We start from the raw sequence: 19,545 nt of genomic DNA on the forward strand, positions 1-19,545 counted from the left end.
CTATTTATTTGTCATCGATGTGTCTACTTTTTACTTTTGCCGTTTAATTCATTATTTCTGACCTGGTTACTATTACAGAGGCGTTTCAGACCAGATATACACTTCATAATGGGTTTGTATTAACTTAGTCTTGGTTTCGGGGGGGGGCAACCTCTGTTTTTACTTCCCCCTAAACTATAGTTTCGTGGCCATGTACACTAATTACAGAGCCAATCCTTAATGCATTTTAATTGGTATTCCCTTACTTTGTGGTATCATTTGTGTCTCCTTTTAAGGTTATTACGGATTCCCCCTAATGCATTTTATGCTACTTTAAGGTGCTCCGCAGAACCCCGTAATTCATAAACTTAAAGTGGAATGTGTACATACTAACTCAATACTGAACAACAGGCAGCCACCTGCTGTGGTTTGACACGCTTTATCTTAAGTTATGAAAAATGTTAGATGAAATTGAAATTGTATCAATATAGAGCTTTCGGTCAAATTTAGATTTTGGGTCATTTTAAGGATTTAAAGTATGAATTAAGTTAACAGCAAAGAGCTCTACATGACAATTACGCAACACCTAACCATCACTACAGTTCTTTGACCTCTATACTATCTACATGCTATTTCGACGCCAGTCTGGTAGTTCTGCACAAACACAACAAGTAAATGGTCCTATATCCGACTGTTTCTGACGGAACTTGAATGCGTCAAGCTGCACGCTTGACTCCTCCTCGCCTTGAGGTCGCCTCTGTATATTAATTGAAGTGCCTGAAGGCGAAGAGGACGGTTCGTGTCCCAGTTGCTCATCACAGCCTGTAGTTCACCTCTGAAACCGTTTTATCCTTTTTTTGTTTTGTGAGGAATCCCTACGCCACCATGAATCCGCCCTGTGGAAGATGCAAGAAACCAGTTTACCCCACAGAAAAAATAAACTGCCTTGATAAGGTAAGGTGACACAGGACAAACCCCATTCACTGATCAGAATATTTTTCCAAATGACACAAAGATTTAGCCTTTAATATTACTATTATACATTTTGTAGATTTTTTAAACAGTTTTATGCTTTAGTCTTGCAAAATTCTCACATCAAATGACACTTGATTAATTTTTTGCTGAAAGTTGTCAGTATGCTTTAAAATATTGTCAGTACTAAAGAGGTATAGGTCTTTTTCTCCTTGATGTGTACTTTCATGTCACTGACTGTTTTGCAAAACCAGTTGTTATTGTTACAATTTAATTTTAACCAAAAATGTTGTATTTTTGTTTTTGTTCTTAATGAAACAGTATCACCTCTGTGATTCTCTACTATTATATGAAAATGTCTGGCTTGTTCACGCATAAATTATATAAACATACTGCATATACACAAAAAAGAGACGCAAACCCACACATTGGTCAGAAACCCCTAAAATTTACAAAAAGGATAGAGTAGATAGTGTGTTTTTGTCTTTATTGTCTGTAACAGCAGGATCTGATAATGTATCTGTAACAGATAAAGAAAAATCGCAGTCTAGGTTAATTTAATCAATTTAAGGAAACAATCAAAGCGGAATAACCTGATTTCACAGAGCTGGATTACTCACCATTGTTTTGAATGTCTGATTTCCTCTCAGATATTGAATGTACCACAAAGGTCACACAGTGAACCACACAACAAAGTGTTTCTTCTATGCACAATAAGGTGTATGGGAAACAGATAGTTATTCAGATTTTACTATTATATTATGATTTATGTTTTTGCATAAACAGCAAAACACCTTTCATTTTAAAACAGGCCAAAGTTATGGAATTTGGATTAAGGAATTTTAGACATTTCTCAGAGTAAAACCCTGAAAAAATTGCTCAATTTTTTATTTTGTGACACTAAGATGTTTCCTTCAGGTGACCACATGACTTTTGGATATTAACTCAAACAAATAAATCATGTAGAACAGTTTCCTGGGGTAGTCGGGGTACAACAAAACAAACCTTGATCCAGTCATTGCCAGGACACAGGTTTTAATATACATCTAAATTTCCATTATTCATTCTCATATTGTAATTTTTCAATGTAACCGTCTCTTATTGGCACTCGCTCAGTGCAGCTGTGCTCTCAGGGATTTTCCCACTGTGTCCTGTCTTTTTTTTTTTTTTAGCTGATACCATGTGCATCAATTTAAACCATCAGCAAAACCAAATAAGAATTCTGTAGTGGCCGATTAACGGGTCACCACAGGCCTCCAGGATGTTTATATTGTAATCAATAGAACATCATTTTGTTGAACTCAGTACCACATTTAATATTTCTTCACATTTAATCTCTGACTCATTGCTCTTTGTTTCACTCCAGTATTGGCACAAAGGTTGTTTCAGCTGTGAGGTATGCAAGATGGCCCTGAGCATGACGAACTACAAAGGATTTGAGAAGAAACCTTACTGCAGTATGTGAGTGTTTACACCTCACTGACCACCACATTATTGAAATCATTAAACATCAAGTGACCGGAAAGCATCAGATTAAGACAAAGCACTTCTGAATTATCTTGCAGGAGTGACCAAGAAGGTAACGTTTCATCATAACACTATGACCACAAAATTAAAATATTCAGTATTATAAATCTAATCACATCTATTATTTGTCCTTTTTTTGGTAAAAGCCTAAGTTTTTTTAATTTTCTAGCTGAAGTTTTCATTGTTGGGAGGTTTTGGTCGTTTCATCACGAGTAAATATTTATTTCCAAGACACACAGATGGGCAGTGGAAGCTGGAGTGTGCGCAGGTGATGGAAAAGGGAAGTGTGAACAGACAGACTGAATCATGTGATCCCAACAATTCTTCAGTGTCACCTGAGGTGTCTGTCCATGTCCAGAACAGACCTCAGTCCTGACAGATTTTTGCACATTTGTGACTTGGAGGCTATTTTACTATTTTGCTATTTTTCTAGCAAATACTAAACAAAAATAAATGAACATAAAGTGTGTTAAGTTAAAATGAAAATAAGGCACATCTCAGGTTTGAAAAAAAAAAAAGAATAAACCTACATGCATAAAGGCAGCATTTCTACAGGGGTCCTGCATCTTACAACAGCAGTCAGATCATTCCTATGTGCCTTAAAAATAGTAGTAATAATGATGATAAAATGAAGAGGAAAAACACCAATAGTTGAGATATTAGATTGTCAGATTCAAAGTGGTAAGAAATGTGACAAATGATCAAGTTTAAATACATTATAATATATTTCAAGGTTTGTAACCACAAAAGTTCCCAGTCTTTTAGCTTGTAACACCATAAAACAGAGCAGTTTCAACCAAAGATTGATTTTTCTCTCCTTTATGCTTTTTTATTTGAATAGATGTGAAATAAAAAGGATTAATAAGAAGGAAAGCAAAGATTAGAGGAAGTCTGAAAACCAAAAATCATAATGTTAATCTCAGTTTCTAGCACTGACCTGTTAAAAACAATATTTTGTTAAATTTTAGCAAAAAAAAAAAAAAGAAGAAAAAAGTTCTTATCCGACTATTTTCTGTTGGTTTCTGAACACAACCGCACTGTGTGGTACATTGTAATTATGTGAAAGAGATGGAGACATTTAAACATTTCTGTTGCTCTTGCGTTTGCTTCCAGGCATTACCCCAAAACCTCCTTCACCATAGTGACCGACACCCCCGAGAACCTGCGTCTCAAACAACAGAGCATGCTCAACAGCCAGGTGAGACCCCAGGATCAGTCCTATCACTCGCCTCTGTCGCTGCTATCACTCCTGCTCAGCCTCTGCTGTCTCTCACTGCCACAGATAGTCGTCCTAATCTCGTTGCGTCATCATGACTCGGTGTATCGTCTGTCTCCTCCACTCAGCTCTCTATCTGTCTCACAGCAGGAGACGAGGACGCACCTCTCGGCTCTGCACTCGTGACAATTGGATTCCTTCGATTAAATCAAATGAGCCCTTTGACCAAATAGCAAAGAGAGAGAATGCCAGTTTAACTCTGCTGTGAAGATTTGAGACTGAGCGACCGTGACCGAATCTGAGCTTTATACAGTCTAGATGTTCCTGCTGAGTGATCACAAAGTGGACAGTATTTTTAAAAACACTGGTCTCTCATGTGGCACCGGCTCAACTCGGCCTCCTTGGCTGCCTTCACTGTTCTTAAGCTCTAATCTACTCGCACTGTTCACGCCAGCAACTTAACCTGATCAAAGGGATGAGTCCTGCAAGTCACGCAAAATTAAAGAGATTCCTTTACAGTTTGAATTTTACTTCAGGGAAAGAGGGCAAAGACATTCTTCCCCTGCAAAAGGTAGAAAAGTTTTCATTCTGAAACTGAGGTCATCAGGAGTCTGTGTTCTGTTAAGGCTGCTTTTCTGCAAGATCACCTGTGTTTGTGGAACAGAAAGTTAAAATCTGCGGAGAAGAATGAATACTGCATGATAACTGTTGAACAAACACTACCAGTCAAAAGAAAGTGTGTCCAAACTGTGTGGTATACGTGCAGCCTGGCCTGCACAGAAGTACCGGCCCTAAACTGTTGTTCTCCAAGAAAACCTGTGAGAAAAAGGAACCTGCTTAATGTGCAATTTGAAATTGCAAACTCAAAAATGACTAATGAAATCACGTGAAAAAAAACTCAAATGTAACAAAAGAATTTAATACGCTTGCACGAGGTGGTTTTCTCAAACTATTCGACCAAGCAAAATTGAAATGGGAACACTTTTCCGCATTCAAGTCGTGGCGCCTTGAATGCACCTAGGCCTCAGGGACCCAGTTCCAACCGAGAGGCAGATGCTGGGAAATCTGTCATCAGGTTTAAGTGGACACACAAAGAAACAAAACCACATGTGTTAAATATCAGCACAGTATGTGATGGGAACCGCGGCTGATACATTTACCCATCCAGCGAGCACAGAACCCTTCTGTATGGAGACACTAAAAGGAGATGGAGCTCTTTACTAATGGGAATTAAAAGTATTTCAGGAGCCAAATGATTTTCATGAAACAGTGAAGTCACTTTTTAAAACATTCACATGAATCTCATTTTACCTTTACGCTGTTTTTGTTGGACGCCACCACTCTAACTGTCCATTTTTGGGTAAAACCATTTGAAACCATCATGTAACATAACTATGTCACTATGCTGCACGATTGTTATGATAAAATCATGATCAAATTTACACCGAAAGCCGTTTCCTCCTCCTCTCTCTGTCCTTTCCTCTCATCTCGTCCAACCAACCCTGTTCATTGTTTATAACCATAAAAGTCTCGGCAGTCAAGCTCTCTCACTGAGACAGCATATCCCTCATAGCAAGAACATGACTCACTTGTGTGTGCATGAGTGTGTGTGTGTGTGTGTGTGTGTGTATGCAATGTGTGGGGATCTCAGATTTACTTTCAAATAAACATTTCGGCGTTGTTTAATGTTACAAGTGTTTCCCGCAGGGATGAACCTACAAGGAAGTTTGACAAACAGCTGTTTAAAGGACAGCATGAGTGTGTTTATGTGTATTTGTGAATCAGGTTTAGCAGAAGTGTGCGTGCAACCCAACAACATCTAACCTTATAATCTAAGTTGTGGTCCCTTTTTAAGAAGTTAACCTCAGGCGTCTTTCTAAATCCCTTTGTCTCATTTTAAATTGAACAATAAAGTTTCCTGAATCCTGATGAATTACAAATTTACAGGCACTCTATAAGGAGGACTTTGAAAAGAACAAGGGGAAAGGTTTCAGCGTGGTGGCCGACACTCCAGAGATGCAGAGAGTGAAGAAGACACAAGACCAGATCAGTAATGTACGCCCGGTTCACCTCGAAAACCGCTGACCAGATAAAAAAAAAGTCTAATAACACTAAACCTCAACTTCAGTCCTTTGTAACGTCTCCACAGTCATAACAATCAATCCATCAACTTTAGTTTTAGTTGCAACTTTACTATGTGATGTCTTTCCAGCCTCTAACTGTGTTTCTGTTTATGTGTCTGCATGTCTGCAATCGCTTCCAGAAAAATCTCTCTCTTTACACTTAAACTTGTTTGCTAAATCCTTCTCAAGTGGTTTTCATCTGATGCTGCATTCAGGTTGTGTCGGATTTTTTGGTTGCTGACTGACTGATCAAAGCAGCTTCCAAGCGCAGTTGTTGCCAACCTGTAAAATCAGACCCCCACAAATAAGAAATTGACAGTTTTTGCTTAAAATTATATTTTATTTTTCTGATTATTTTTTTCCAATCTTTTGTTTGTTCTTGTGAAATAGCGTATCATTTTATCTCTTCAGGCCTCTAAAAATTATTAAAGTGAAACTGTCTAAGAAGAGGAAATACATTTTTGATCGACTGCTCACAATTCACAGACACGCCTCCTGTAACAAGGAGATTGCAAGTAGACATGGCTTCATATTGAGGAGTTACAAGCAAAAAGAGTGGGAAACATCAAGGTGACTCTTACTTAGCAGCTTGTAACAGCGAGATTCACCTGATCCATACACCATGAATGCAGCTCATCACTCCATATTTTCAGCTAAAATGCAGATTATAATCATGCATGAATCAGAAACATGATAAATATAATTAAACCGTCTCCCTCAAATTGTGCCTCCCATGCCTGTGTGCTAAGTATGGAGCTAAAGGCAGCAGCCACTTAGCTTAGCATGGCGTAAAGACTGCAAACAAGGGGAACCTGCTAGCCTGGCTCTGTCCAAAGGTAACTACCAGCACCTCTAAAGCTCAAGTAAACTTGTTAAACTAACTGGATGTAACATTAATTAAAGAGCTGCAGAGGTGCTGTTAAGTGGATATTGCAAAGAGAACCAGGCTACCTGTTTCCCCCGTTTACAGTATTTATATGTATTTAAGTTAGGCTAACTAGCTGCTGCCTTTAGCTACACGTTGTACGGCCATGGGAGTGGTATTAATCTTCTCATCTAACTCTCAGCAAGGACGCGAATAAGCATATTTCCCAAAATACCCAACTATTCCTCTAAAATAACATCTTTTTTTTGTTGTTGTTGATATATTTCAATAAATTTTCAGGCTCTTTACAAGGAGGACTTTGAAAAGAGCAAGGGGAAAGGTTTCAGTGTGGTGGTCGACACTCCAGAGATGCAGAGAGTGAAGAAGACACAAGACCAGATCAGTAACGTAAGTGCGGTCCCACTAACAACAAACATGTTTTCTCATTTCTGGTTGTAATTGTGCAGATTCTTTGCATTTGACAGCTGTTTTCACATCATAACTTCAAATCTGCTGCTCTGAGGAGAAACTCTTCCTTAGTCTAACTAACACAGTGAAACATCTGGTCGATATCTGACTGTAATAACACTTTAAAAACAAAGGGAAAGCAGAGTGGGGTTTTTTTCTGTAAGGGCCAGATTGCAAGCAGCACTTCTACTGATGTGGAAGGAGTCAGTACAACAGTAAGAGCAGGACTGTAGTTTTGCAGCCCGGTACAGTCGACGAAGCCGAGGCACAAGCACAAAGAACAAACTGCTCCAGACAGCAGTGAAGGATGTCAGAGTACGATCCTGCAGAGACACACAGGCGCATTTCAGACATTTCTCCTCGTCCACTGAGCAGCAGCTGCCCTATATGGTCAAAGTCTCTCAGCTGTGGACACAAAGTGAACGTCCGCTCTCTGCTGCGCGCGCACACACGCGCACACACGCGCACACACACACACACACACTCACTCACTCACTGGGAGACACATGCATACCAAACTGAAACACACAAACTTTCTCTTTTCTCTCTCATGAGAGCAGCAGTTGCAGAAAGGAATGACGGGTGATAAGCTGCATGTCAAAAGGGCAAAATCTAGCAACTTATTTTTCCACAGCTTGTATCTTTCTGTCTTTCTTACTGTGTGTTTCTTTCTTTCTTCCACCCATCCCTCCTTTTTTTTCGTATCTCCCTGTTTTTAAGTCCCTCTCTCTCCTCTACTCTTTTTCCCACAAATTTCTCTCTCTGTTTGCGCCTCTTGAGGTCTGTTGAGGACACAGGAGGCTGCTCCCTCTTTTCCTTAATCAACATCCAGTTTCCTCTTCCATCCCCTGAAAGCTGGAAGCATTCACTTCATTTTAGAGAGCTCGGGTCATCCTCTGTCCCCTGGTGGACTTAATGCATGTTGCACAAACATGTCACTGCTGGAGTTTCTCTTTACCGAGATGTGAAAAGTAGTTATAGTTTAAAAGTGTGACTCATAGACTATCCCATATCATAGCAAACACAGTGTCTTTTGTTTAGAATAGAGAAAATAAACAAAAATGGAGTTGCATTCAAGCTATAAGAGAAAAATACGAGTAACAATTCACAGTGAAAAAACTCCCACGTCAGTGAATGCCACAGAAAACTAGCCAAAATATGAGCGTGGATAAATATTCTCATTACAGCCATTTGATGCATGTTAAAGCTCATCATCCTTGTCTTATGATGTCTTTATATTCAATGATAAATAAAAGTCCAAAACAGAGGTCCCTGTACACATAGGTTTTAGACATTACTCTTATTTGTTAGTCAAGTCAAGAATAGAAAAAAACTAAAGTGTTTCTTTGCTTTAGAACCAAAGGCCACAACAAATGCAAACAGGAAATGAAGAAAATAAGGCATCCTGAGTCCTGAGTGTAATAAAAACTGGCACCAGCTTTCATCAGGATGAGGATTTTTGTATCAGAGAAAGATATTTGTAAATGACACATTTCTATCGGTGCTTTTCATCTTTTTCTTTCTGTAAAGTTTTATTGTAAGATGAGGAAAGAAAGTGCTCCTCACATGAAAACTTGAAACAGGCAGAGGAGGTTCTTCAGCTGTTTGACTGTGAGAAATGTCCTCCCTACTAAAACTGTTGCCTCTTCAAATCCTCATCATCTCTCAGCACCACCTCCTAAAATGGTGAGACCTTCAGGGTCGGCCGTTCAACTCCAGAATATTGCGCCCTCATGTGGATTTAATATGTGTGTGCAGATAAAGTACCATGAGGAATTTGAGAAGAGCAAAATCCGAAGTGACGCACCTCCTCCCGAAAACAGACAAGGTGAGACATATCCTGGTACATTTTAAAACAAAGTCTTAATAACACAGATTTACCATTGTATAACTGTGTTAATGTGTGTTAATGTGTGTGTGTGTGTGTGTGTGTGTGTGTGTGTGTGTGTGTGTGTGTGTGTGTGTGTGTGTGTGTGTGTGTATATAGACTACGAAGAGCAGACACCCAACCCTGAAAGATTCAGACAGCCAGCCGGACAAGTGCACCCTGCTGCTGTAGCACCACCTAGTGGAGCGGTAAGGCTCGTACATAAACACACATGAACATTTATTTAGTTTGATGTTTGATAATAGTTTAGCTTTTTAGTTTTTGTTCATATACAAGTCTTGGGATTTAATGATACCCACAGTGTGTGTGTGTGTGTGTTGCGTGAATGTGGTTTGAGTGTCTGCCAACTGTCAGTGTAGCTGCTACATGTGTTTGTACAGTAGAAGTTATGAGTGTGTTTATGCCTCCACTAGGGAAATTCAATGCAAAGTAATCAGTTTGAACTTTGTGTGCTCTTCATATTATGCAACATGTGTGTGTGTGTGTGTGTGTGTGTGTGTGTGTGTCAGAAGCGTTACCAGGCCATGTACAGCTACACGGCAGCAGAGGCAGATGAGGTTTCTCTCCTGGAGGGGGATGTGATCCTGGACGTGGAGCCGATAGACGAGGGGTGGGTGTTCGGATGCAACCAGCGTACAGGGCAGCGGGGCATGCTCCCTGCTAACTACGTCCGACCTGTGTGAAGCAAACAGACATTAGGCCGTCCATTTCCAGCATCAGCTACCCCGTGAATCTTCTGTCAACACCTACAATCAGGCCTCTTCTCGAAATTACCTTTTGCAAATGGAAAAAAAAAAAAAAAGAAAAAGAAAAAAAAAGCTGTTCAAAAAAATAGTCTTCCCTGCCTGGTCCTGCTTTGGTTTTCAAAATATGTTATGGGTTCTTGAAAAATTAGATTAATGATGGAATTTCACTTCAGGGAAGATCAATGATACTAAAGGTTGAAGTGAAAAAGGTTTTATGTTATAGAAAGTAGGAGGAAAGCAGAAGGAATAAATTCACAAAAAAACAGGAAATAAAAAATTATTAACTACAATACTTCACACATGTATAATTTTATCTTTCTCAGGTAATATTTACCTTTTTATGTAAAAGTGCAGCCTTAGCTTTGGACTGACTAACAGATGCAGTCACTTGTCAAATCAGTGTGTAATGTCCTGTTTGTATCACTAACTGCTTGTAATTCCCTTAAAATGCTTGTTTGATATATTGAATAAGAGAAACTCATATTATTAAATCCTTTTAAAGCTGATTCGATTAAATGAAATGTAATCTGTTAATTAGTGTTTTGAAGAGGAGACAGTTTCTTTACTGGATTCTACTGTATTGGTCATTGTAGAAATAAACACCGAACTAAAAATACAACATACCAATACCTTTATTCAAAAACATCACTACACAATGTAAAATTTTACCTAAATCAAGCTTTGTTGTTTAAAATAAGACAAACACTTTATTTACAAATGATATTTCCTTAAGTTAAAACAATGAAACTTTAGCACCATGTTTTTTTTGTTTTTTCAAATCATTACAAATATTCCTGACACAAAAAAACAAAAAAATGTAACGGTTTTGTAGTAACTGACTGGCTCAGAAACACATGTCTCTAAAACTACAAAAACAAAAAAACAGTCGTCCTCAAGCTGTGAAGATTGGCTTCGTGTTGGAGAAAAAAGCCACTCGCTTATCAACTCTGCTCCTCAGCTTCGAAGGCAGCCAGTTCAGCCGCTTCCCAAACAGCTCTGGCTTTTTCCCCATCAAGTCCTCACACAATCTAGGGAGGGGAAATCAAACGCACAGCTTGTTCAGATGCTCCAAAACTACTTTTAAAAAAAAAAACACATTCAGTGTCATTAAAAACTGAGTAACTGTAACCCTGCTCTGACATGCTCTGCTGCACACAGGTGGATGTTGGTCTATCTGTAGGTTGCAATATTTTTATTGTCCTTAATTTCAGAGGTGTTTCTGCCGAGTCATCATTTCTGTAAACTCATAAATAAATAAATCAATGAAATAGCACTAAATATATCTACATTCAGATGCTCGTACAATGATGTCTCATCGGTCTGTGTTATTTCAGTGCACTGCAGAAGTTATTTTGTGATCATGTGTGGCAATTTACACACATGGCAGTTTTTCCAGGTTCATCAAGCTCTAACCATCAATATCATTTATGAGACTGCTGTGAAAAATTAGGATTAATCCTCTGTAAACTGATTGTTTTCATTGAATATAAATGGAAAACCATTAACTAGGTTGAGATGTTTTGCATAGGACCAAAGTTCTGGACCAACCAATAAGTGGACCAACAATAAAATAGTCCCATTAAAGCAAATTGCTTATTTTCAAGTGTTTTAAGGTGGATTTAGAGATGGTATTGTCTGTCTGTCTGTTTGTCCACCGCCTTGTTCCAGACTAAAATATGTGCCATCATTTCGATCAATTGTGATTAAATTCCTGTTCTCCAGAGAATGAATCCTAATCACTGGTTTTCCTGTGGACAGCTACTGGATGGATTTCTGTGAAATCTGGTGAGAATTTGGCTCAAAGCTCTGCTGTGTACAGCTTCACAGAGCTGCTAGCGTGGCCACACACACACACACACACACACACACACACACACACCTCGTTTTTTTGTTTTGTTTTGTTTTTTACGAGCTTCCTGCCACACGTCGTCCCTCCGAGGTTTCCGGTTTCCTGAAAAGTGCAATCTGCGAAGCTAAGCATCCACAGAGCCTTAACAAATCTGATACCTTTAACCTCACCGATTGAAAAACACAAATGTACAAAAAAAAAAAAAAAAAAAAAAGTCCACTGGTTGGTAAGAAAGAGCTCAGAGGGTCAAATGAACACCACCAACATTTTAATCTCATCTGAGAAACTTTAATCCGACCATGTCACATAAACAGCCTATTGCCTACCATGCATAGTATAAAGTTAAAGCTCATTAACATAACACCATGTCTGTTGTACGTGAGCTGGCACACAGGTCCAGCAGGGAGCCGTGCAGCTCAGAGTGAGAGTGTTTAATGGGTCTCTGTGGACTTTGTTAAAACTGCTTAATCATGTGTGAACGGAGAGAGGACATGCAAACAAGCTCTCACACGTAGCCACTGTACAAGATGTACAGTAACGAGAAATGCTTTTGGAGTACAAAAGCCACAGTGTCCCACTGAACACGTAACAGAATATCAAGTTGGTCTTTGTATTCTCAGCTGCACGTGTGGATCAGAAATAAAAAAAAAAAAAAGAAAAAAGAAAAAAAAAAAAAAGGGGAGGTTCATCCTACCTGAAGAGGGAGTACGGCTGGGTCTGGAAGATGATCACGTCTCTGCAGTGATGTTGCGATGGAGCCCTAAGAACAGCCACCTGATGACAAGAGGATTGACAATGATCACATGATAGAAAAATGACATTTATCCGTCCGTTTATTGATCCACTGCTGTGATCCAAATGTCTCAACAACTACTTGATGGATTACCATTAAATTTTGCACAGACATACGTGATTCCCAGAGGATGAATCCTACTGACCCTGGTGACGCCCCGACCTTTCCTCAAACGCCACCATGACGTTATCATGTCGTTTTGTTTTTAGTTTAAATATCTCGACTATAAAAGTGAATTGATTGCTGTGATTGATTAGATATCAATATTACACCCTCTAGACCACAGCATGTTTGCGTTGTGATGTCACTAGCATGGCTACAGGAACTGAGTCTTTTTTCAGATTGTGCAGATTTTGATTGATTTGAGATTATTTCTCAGGGCGGCAACATTTTCACACCCTTCATCTGAACATGTTCGTGTGCACACCGTCAGTCATCCTGTCCTGCTCTGACCTCACTGACAGCTTTGTAAACAGTCGCTGGTTCCATGTGTGAAGTCATTACATTACCACATAAGTGAGCCTTTGAGCCCCTAAACCACTTAACATTTCATTATGTAACAGTTTTAGTCTATAATTAGTTCACTCAAGGAAAACATACAATTCACAATATCACAGAGGGAGGGAGGGAAGTGTAACTGAGAAGCTTTCCCATCACATACCGAGTCCATGAGGATGCAGAGGTTACTGCTTCCGCCGAACACAACAACATCGTCGTCGTTTCCCAGGCACGCGGTGTGACAGACCCTGAGGAGGAGGACGACCATGGCTTTGCATCATTTTATCGTTGTTTTTTTTTTTTTTACTTTTGGACCAGACACATTTATGACACTCATGAATCAACTACCTGGGCTTGTCCTTGTGTGGGTGTGTCATCTTGGTCCACTCTCTTTTAACCGTGTTAAACTGCCAGGCGTCGTCTAGAGGAAAGAGGTCAGGGATAAAGTAGAGATTAAACAAAACAGGGAGGATTTTCACATCTCTGGGAAAACAAAACCACTTCACGATGACCATATCTTTTGTTTCTTGGAGATGCATTAAAAAGACATGTCCTTCAACCCTGTGCATATTTTTGCAGGGCAGATGGTGGGGGGGGGGGGGGCACGCAGCCTTAAACATAGAAACTAAAGAGGCCGATACTTGTGCTGTAGCTGGAGACTTACTGAGAGTGTTTCCGTCTGTGCCGAGACCTCCGTACACGAAGAGTGCGTGATCCGATATGGGCGTCATGGTGTGCATGGAGCGCCCCAGGGGTGAACAGGACGAGGAGATGTCACTGGTGGGGTGTAATATATATAACAGAGAGGGGGGGGGGCAGTCAGTAAATCACTGGAGGAAGAAAAGCTGTGGAAATGAAATCTGTCTATTGTGTGTGTGTGTGTGTGTGTGTGTGTGTGTGTGTGTGTGTGTGTGTGTGTCTGTGTGTGTGTGTGTGTGAAGGAAGTTTTACAATTGAGTCCAGGTCCAGGTTTCCAGGTCTAAGCAGAACAGGTCCAACTCTGCTGTCTCCTGTAAACAATCACATACACTCCCATTTTAGGTTTTAAGTGCGTATAGTAAACAGACTGCAACCTGTTTACAGATACACTACATGGCCAAAAGTATCCAGACACTCGCTTTCCACAGGTATCAGCTCAAAAATCAGCCACATGAGCTTAGGGGATGTGGCCTGGCTCACAGTCAGTTTGAGCTGAGCTCTGTGCAGCCCAGTCACGTTCTCCCTCACCAAACTCAAAGAAAACCACTTTTTAAGGATCTGACTTCGAGCACAAGGGCATTGTCATCACGTCACAACAGGAAAGGGATGTTGAAACAGGAAAGTGCCTCCCAAAACTGTTACCACAAAGATGGAAGCGCACTATTGTCTGGGAAAAAAAAAAAAAAAAGTCGCCGTTTGCTGCAGAATTAAGATTTCCCTTAATTGGGACTGAAAGGCCGAGTTAAACTATCAAAAAACAGCCCCCGACCACAGCTACATACTTGTCCACATACTTTTGGCTATTTAGTGTTTACAGTTACAGTGTAGATAAGCTTCTCAACCCACCACACCACCAGAGATGTAACCTTTGTTCCCCAGGAGGGCGCTGGCATGGCAGCCTCTGGGGCCAGGAGCCGGACCCTGCACATACAAACAAAGCCAAACCACATTTACACCATAAACACATCTGGTAAATGTCATCAAATTCATGTGGCCATCATATAAAAAGTCCAAGATCATCAGTCTGTAATAGGAATTCACTTGCTGTATTGTTAATATTTGAAAGTAAAAGCTCAAGGGAATAAAATAAAGAAAAAAGTAGATAAATTAGACAGATATTAGACTCTCTTGTTGTTTTACTCACTCGAGTCTCTGGCATGCTCCACGTAGCAGTGTGTGTGTCAAAAACATTGACTTCATTGTTCCAGCCCCAGCACCTGAATAACGTGTCTCCAATTGTTGTCTTAACAAACAAAAAGAAAAAAAAGAAAGGAAAAATCTAAATCTTAATGTGCTTATGGGTTTGAGTTGTACAATATAAACTAAATCATCATATCTCGACATAATAACTGATGATTATCACCTCACGTTTTGGTCACATTGGTTGGTCTTGCTCAGAGATACTTGTTCCCAGATTTATAGAATAATTCTGTTTCATAAAACACTCAATACGTAATAATATTGTATACAGCTGCTGTTGTTCTGTATCATTATCATTATTATTTACCCAGGACATCTCCTCCACGACGAAGCTTGACGATGACGTGTTTCGCACCTCCCCAATGGTTTTACATCCATATCCACCAAAGTAGATTAATCTGCACCAACACAAAAGGATTCCTTCTCATTAATTCACATGTGAAACTATGGAAGCTGTAGCACAAATAAAAAAAAATGAATAAATTTGAGCATTATTTAAATTCCAAAACACTTGTTTTAGCTATTGAATTACTTTTGTGAATGTGAAATTAAAATGCACAATGATTAGTTCTTCAGGGTGAAGAGACGGCCATGTTGAGGGTGTGAACAGCTGCTGGAAGCCTCACCTGGTTCTTCATGGGCAGTTTGTGTGGAGTCAGGATTTCCAGACACACACACACACACACAGACACTTACCTGTCTCTGTGTACCCAGCACGAGTGTTTGTTTCGTGGCGACGGCGTCGTTCCCTTGGTGTCAGTCATTTTCTTCCATGAGCAGCACGGCTCTGTGAGGTCAACACTGAACATCTACAAACAGGAGAGTTAAATTCCTCAGATCATCTAATAGAGAATCATATAATCAAATAAGCTTTATATAAAAACCCTATGATAGAAAGCTCAAGTAGTGTGTACCAGTCTGTGTTTTACTCTGAATGCTGGATCACAAACTCACTGTAATTTATGTGTTCATCAGATGGACTGCACTGAAAAGACTAAGAACATTCATTCATTCAACTTCCTGTCTGTCACATGCTTTCACATGTTTCAAACATTTATCAGACCAGATGATCAAGCTGGATTATCTCCAGTGTCCACAGAGTCTGGTATGAGCTCCATTTGAAAACACTGCCTTCATACCAGGCATTCAAGCCATGTTTTATGAAGATTATAACTGTTTTCAGTGGGTCAAGCTCATTTCTTTACGCCTCCCAGGTCTCCTACAAAAGAGATCACGTACCTCAAGAGCCATAAAGGTTAAATATAAAAAAGAAAAAAAAAAAAAAAAAAAAAAAGGGACATTTTTATTCTAAAGAGGACATTGCAATAGTTCAAAGTCCTTTATGTATTCACTTTGAATTGTTATCGGCAATGATCGTGCAGACAAGTTGCAGTTTGGTGGAAATTAATAGCAGCAGGACGCACTGGTTTTTGTGCAGTTTGGACCAAAGTGGTGGACGATTCGATACCAACATCCCTTGAGACAATGATAAAAGTGATTTTAGCCCATTTCCCAAGTTGCAACGCTGTTTCCCGTCTAAATTAAATATATCCTTGCACATTTTGTGTAGTACAAGAAAAATATACAACTAAATGCTGTCAAGTTGCAGTTTACATCCATGTCTGTCTGGACTCATACAGTATGTAGAGAAGAGGTATTAAGTGTCCCCACCCTCGCATGATGTCAGCTGGGATTGGCTCGCGTCCATAAAGGATAAGCGGTACGGATAATGGATGGTATTAAGTGTATGTTAAGAACAATATGATGTCACAGTGAAGTTGACCTTTTGGATATATATATATATATATAAAAAATGTCATCCTATTAGACATTTGTGTTAAATTTTGTTCATAATTACTGTATGAATTCTTGAGTTGTTTTGTGAGGTCACACTTACCTTGACCTTTGACCACAAAAAACTAATCAGTTCATCCTTGAGTCAAAAAGGACATTTGCGCCAAATGTAAATCAAACTTCCTCCAGGCGCTCCCGATGTATCATGTTCACAATATATTGTTATCTTTCAGCAAAAACCGGCTCTGTGACTCCACTGTCATGACAACACTCAAGGCGAAGCTGGAGTCAGCTGCTTTAAACAAACACCACAACATGACTTGTTGTCCACGGTAACTCACCTGGTTGGTGTATCCGACGGGGTCGCATCCCGCAAAAATGTAGAGTGTGCCGTTGACATGGGAGCCGCAGAAGCCTTCTAAGTTTGGGGGAATGTCTCCTGTGATTTCCCTCCGCTCCCTGTCACGCAGAAAAGGAGAAGGGTGGTAAGAGAGAGCGAACTGAACACTTGTAAATGTAAAAACACACGTGAGAATGTAAAAAAATAAAGATTGGAGTGGCTTTGGTCTCAGCAAACAAACACAGGAGCTGTTAGCACATGAATGAGCCTGAAAAACAAGGCGTTCCCTCTTTAACTGTATTTGTTTTTAAATCAAGCCTGTGTTCACCATATCTTGTTTGTACCATTAAAGAACTAATTTTATCAGAAGAAACACACGCACTCTTAGGCCTACATCCACAGCTTCAGGGTCAGGGTGACAGTGTTCATCTCAGCTGATAAAAAAAAAAACAGCCTCATTTCTACCTTACCATGCCCCGCTGTCTAAATCGCAGAGCCATATCTCATCGCTGGGCAACATGACATCCTCTCGAGCGACCACCTGTGAGGGAACATGGAGATAAAGTCACGTATGAAAACACAGTGTACTTGTGCCTTTATCTGCTGAACAAAGACACCAGAGATGTTGCAAGAGTGGCACGATTCCAGGTTAAAAACTGACACCCAAAATATCAAAATATTGCTTTACTGTTAATGTTCATATGCATCTTTTGATATGGTACCTATAGCAACAACCAGGATGCAACAAGATATAGTGCGAGACACATTTTCCTGTCAAAACATGTTCCTTCAGTCAAGGTTTCACAGACGGATCCTGTCACAAGTTGTTTTTGAGAATGTTCCTGCATGTTTTCTAGGTTAACATTGGTCTCCACATGCAGCTGCTAGTTTATTAGATACACCTACCAAAGCAGTATAATACAACAGCCCTCATTAAATTGTATTTTCATGAAGGTTACATAATATTCAGTTGTAATTTAAACTGATTTAAAAGGGTGTTTGTTCAATTTTATGGCTGCTTTGAATGCTGAGGTGTCTTTATTTTGTCCACCACACTTATATCAATAAAGGGGCGACAAAATACACATCTTTAGTATGATGCCATTTAATTCAACCATAAAGTTGAATGAACACCTCTTAAGAGTTTTTATTGCACTGCACTGGCTGAGGTCAGGTGTACCTAATGAAGTGGCAGCTGAGATAAGTAGAACATAGTTCATTTCCTAATATGAGCGTTAAATGATTATTTGGAGTAACATGAAATTCCCACAATGGAGACTTTAAATAGCTTGTTTAACTCGTGACGTGGCTCCTCGCGCAGGTACCTGACGTCTCTTACCTGGTAGCCTCCCCACACATACAGAGTGTTATTGTCTATGAACGCCGTGTGGCTGCTCCTCTCCTGCGGGTTCACCGGTGCGTCTCCCTCGGTAGCATCCATCCCTCGCCCCCGTCCCCGGACTCTCTGACTCTCTGACTCTCTGACTCACGGCTCAAATAAAAACAAGTAAAATGGTTACCAGCGTTGAGTGGAGTGGAGTAGAGTGGAGTGGAGCGGGGGGGGTGGGGGGTGGTGGCGGACGCTCACAGGAATGTGAGGCTGCTGGTGGAGCTGGTGGTGGTGGAGAGTAGAGACCTAATCTGCCGCTCCGGCCGCAGTGAGAGAAGCCGACTGAGCTGGGCGCCCTGTGAAACGTGTTTTTCAGGCTTGTTGTCCTTGTTTACTCCTCCCATTACCGTGATCCTCTTTGTTATGCGAGTTTACTTCTGCCAGCAAATTATAGTTCTCTAAGGGAGGGAGAGTGAGTGAGGGGGGGGGGGTCACCATTTAAACTTGTTAAACATCTTTAAAGTTGCACACTTCTATAAGATATTTAATTTAAAGTATTATTGACTGTCGGAACATGTGAACAACTTCATGTGTTTATTGGTTGCTTCGCTTTATAATGAAGTTGAAATTTCACCCATAGGCTTTTATATAACTATATTTCTGCTGTTTTTAACTTCTGCAGTTTGCATCTAATGAAGTAAAATTGAATCACACCAATAAAATTAAGTCAAACACAAACAGGTGAAACTTATAACAATATTAACGATGAGACAGTTCCAGGGCCTTGGTGTTGAGCAAGGGAGCAGTGTAATGTGATTAGACGTGATTAGTTGCACCTGTGTTTTTCCTGCTTACTAGTTAAATGTCCAAATAACAAGGCCCTTGAGCACAGACATGAAGAAGCAACCCCCACCTCTTCTGCACAGGAGCAAGACCCAGAATATTTGTTTTGTGTCTCTTTATGGTCATTTAGCTTCTTTTTGTGGACATATTCTGTCTCTTTGGTCATTTTGTGAGACTTTGTAGATGTTTTGTGGGACTTTTGTGTGTTTTTGTGGCAGTTTTGTGATAATGACCTACCTCATCTCAGCAATCAACACAGCCTACACTTCCATCTACCTATCTAGCCCACACTAAGTGAACTAGCATGCTGACAGCCTTTTGTCTGAGCCACCTACTAGAACAAAAAAATAAGAGCATGAAAAGCATTAATACCAAAGAGAAAATGTCACATCCATGAAATTCACAGTAATGATCT

General features: G+C 40.0%; 2 protein-coding genes across 3 annotated transcripts; one reads left to right on the forward strand and one right to left on the reverse strand.

The window, feature by feature from the left end:
* The first annotated feature begins 766 nt into the window (after window positions 1-766).
* On the forward strand, window positions 767-10,290 carry LOC111219870 (LIM and SH3 domain protein 1-like). 2 transcript variants are annotated; one of them, XM_022742710.1, is made up of 8 exons: window positions 767-933; window positions 2,318-2,412; window positions 3,592-3,676; window positions 5,642-5,749; window positions 6,983-7,090; window positions 8,909-8,978; window positions 9,138-9,226; window positions 9,548-10,290. In XM_022742710.1, the coding sequence occupies exons 1-8, from the start codon at window positions 865-867 to the stop codon at window positions 9,719-9,721; spliced, it is 798 nt and encodes a 265-aa protein (XP_022598431.1). In that variant the 5' UTR covers window positions 767-864; the 3' UTR covers window positions 9,722-10,290. The 2 variants fall into 2 exon arrangements, with proteins under 2 accessions (XP_022598431.1, XP_022598432.1); XM_022742711.1 differs by lacking the exon at window positions 5,642-5,749.
* A 110-nt stretch (window positions 10,291-10,400) lies between these two features.
* On the reverse strand, window positions 10,401-18,477 carry LOC111219869 (kelch domain-containing protein 1-like). The gene is made up of 13 exons (XM_022742709.1): window positions 18,297-18,477; window positions 17,428-17,498; window positions 16,959-17,076; window positions 15,520-15,632; window positions 15,131-15,221; window positions 14,768-14,866; window positions 14,470-14,544; window positions 13,876-13,934; window positions 13,589-13,701; window positions 13,273-13,345; window positions 13,088-13,172; window positions 12,328-12,407; window positions 10,401-10,812 (listed from the first exon to the last, which is right to left on the reverse strand). The coding sequence occupies exons 1-13, from the start codon at window positions 18,396-18,398 to the stop codon at window positions 10,677-10,679; spliced, it is 1,215 nt and encodes a 404-aa protein (XP_022598430.1). The 5' UTR covers window positions 18,399-18,477; the 3' UTR covers window positions 10,401-10,676.
* Between the last annotated feature and the right edge of the window lie 1,068 nt (window positions 18,478-19,545).

Source organism: Seriola dumerili, unplaced genomic scaffold, assembly GCF_002260705.1.
Source record: "Seriola dumerili isolate Sdu_G_001 unplaced genomic scaffold, Sdu_1.0 BDQW01000068.1, whole genome shotgun sequence".
NCBI classification, from domain to species: domain Eukaryota; kingdom Metazoa; phylum Chordata; class Actinopteri; order Carangiformes; family Carangidae; genus Seriola; species Seriola dumerili.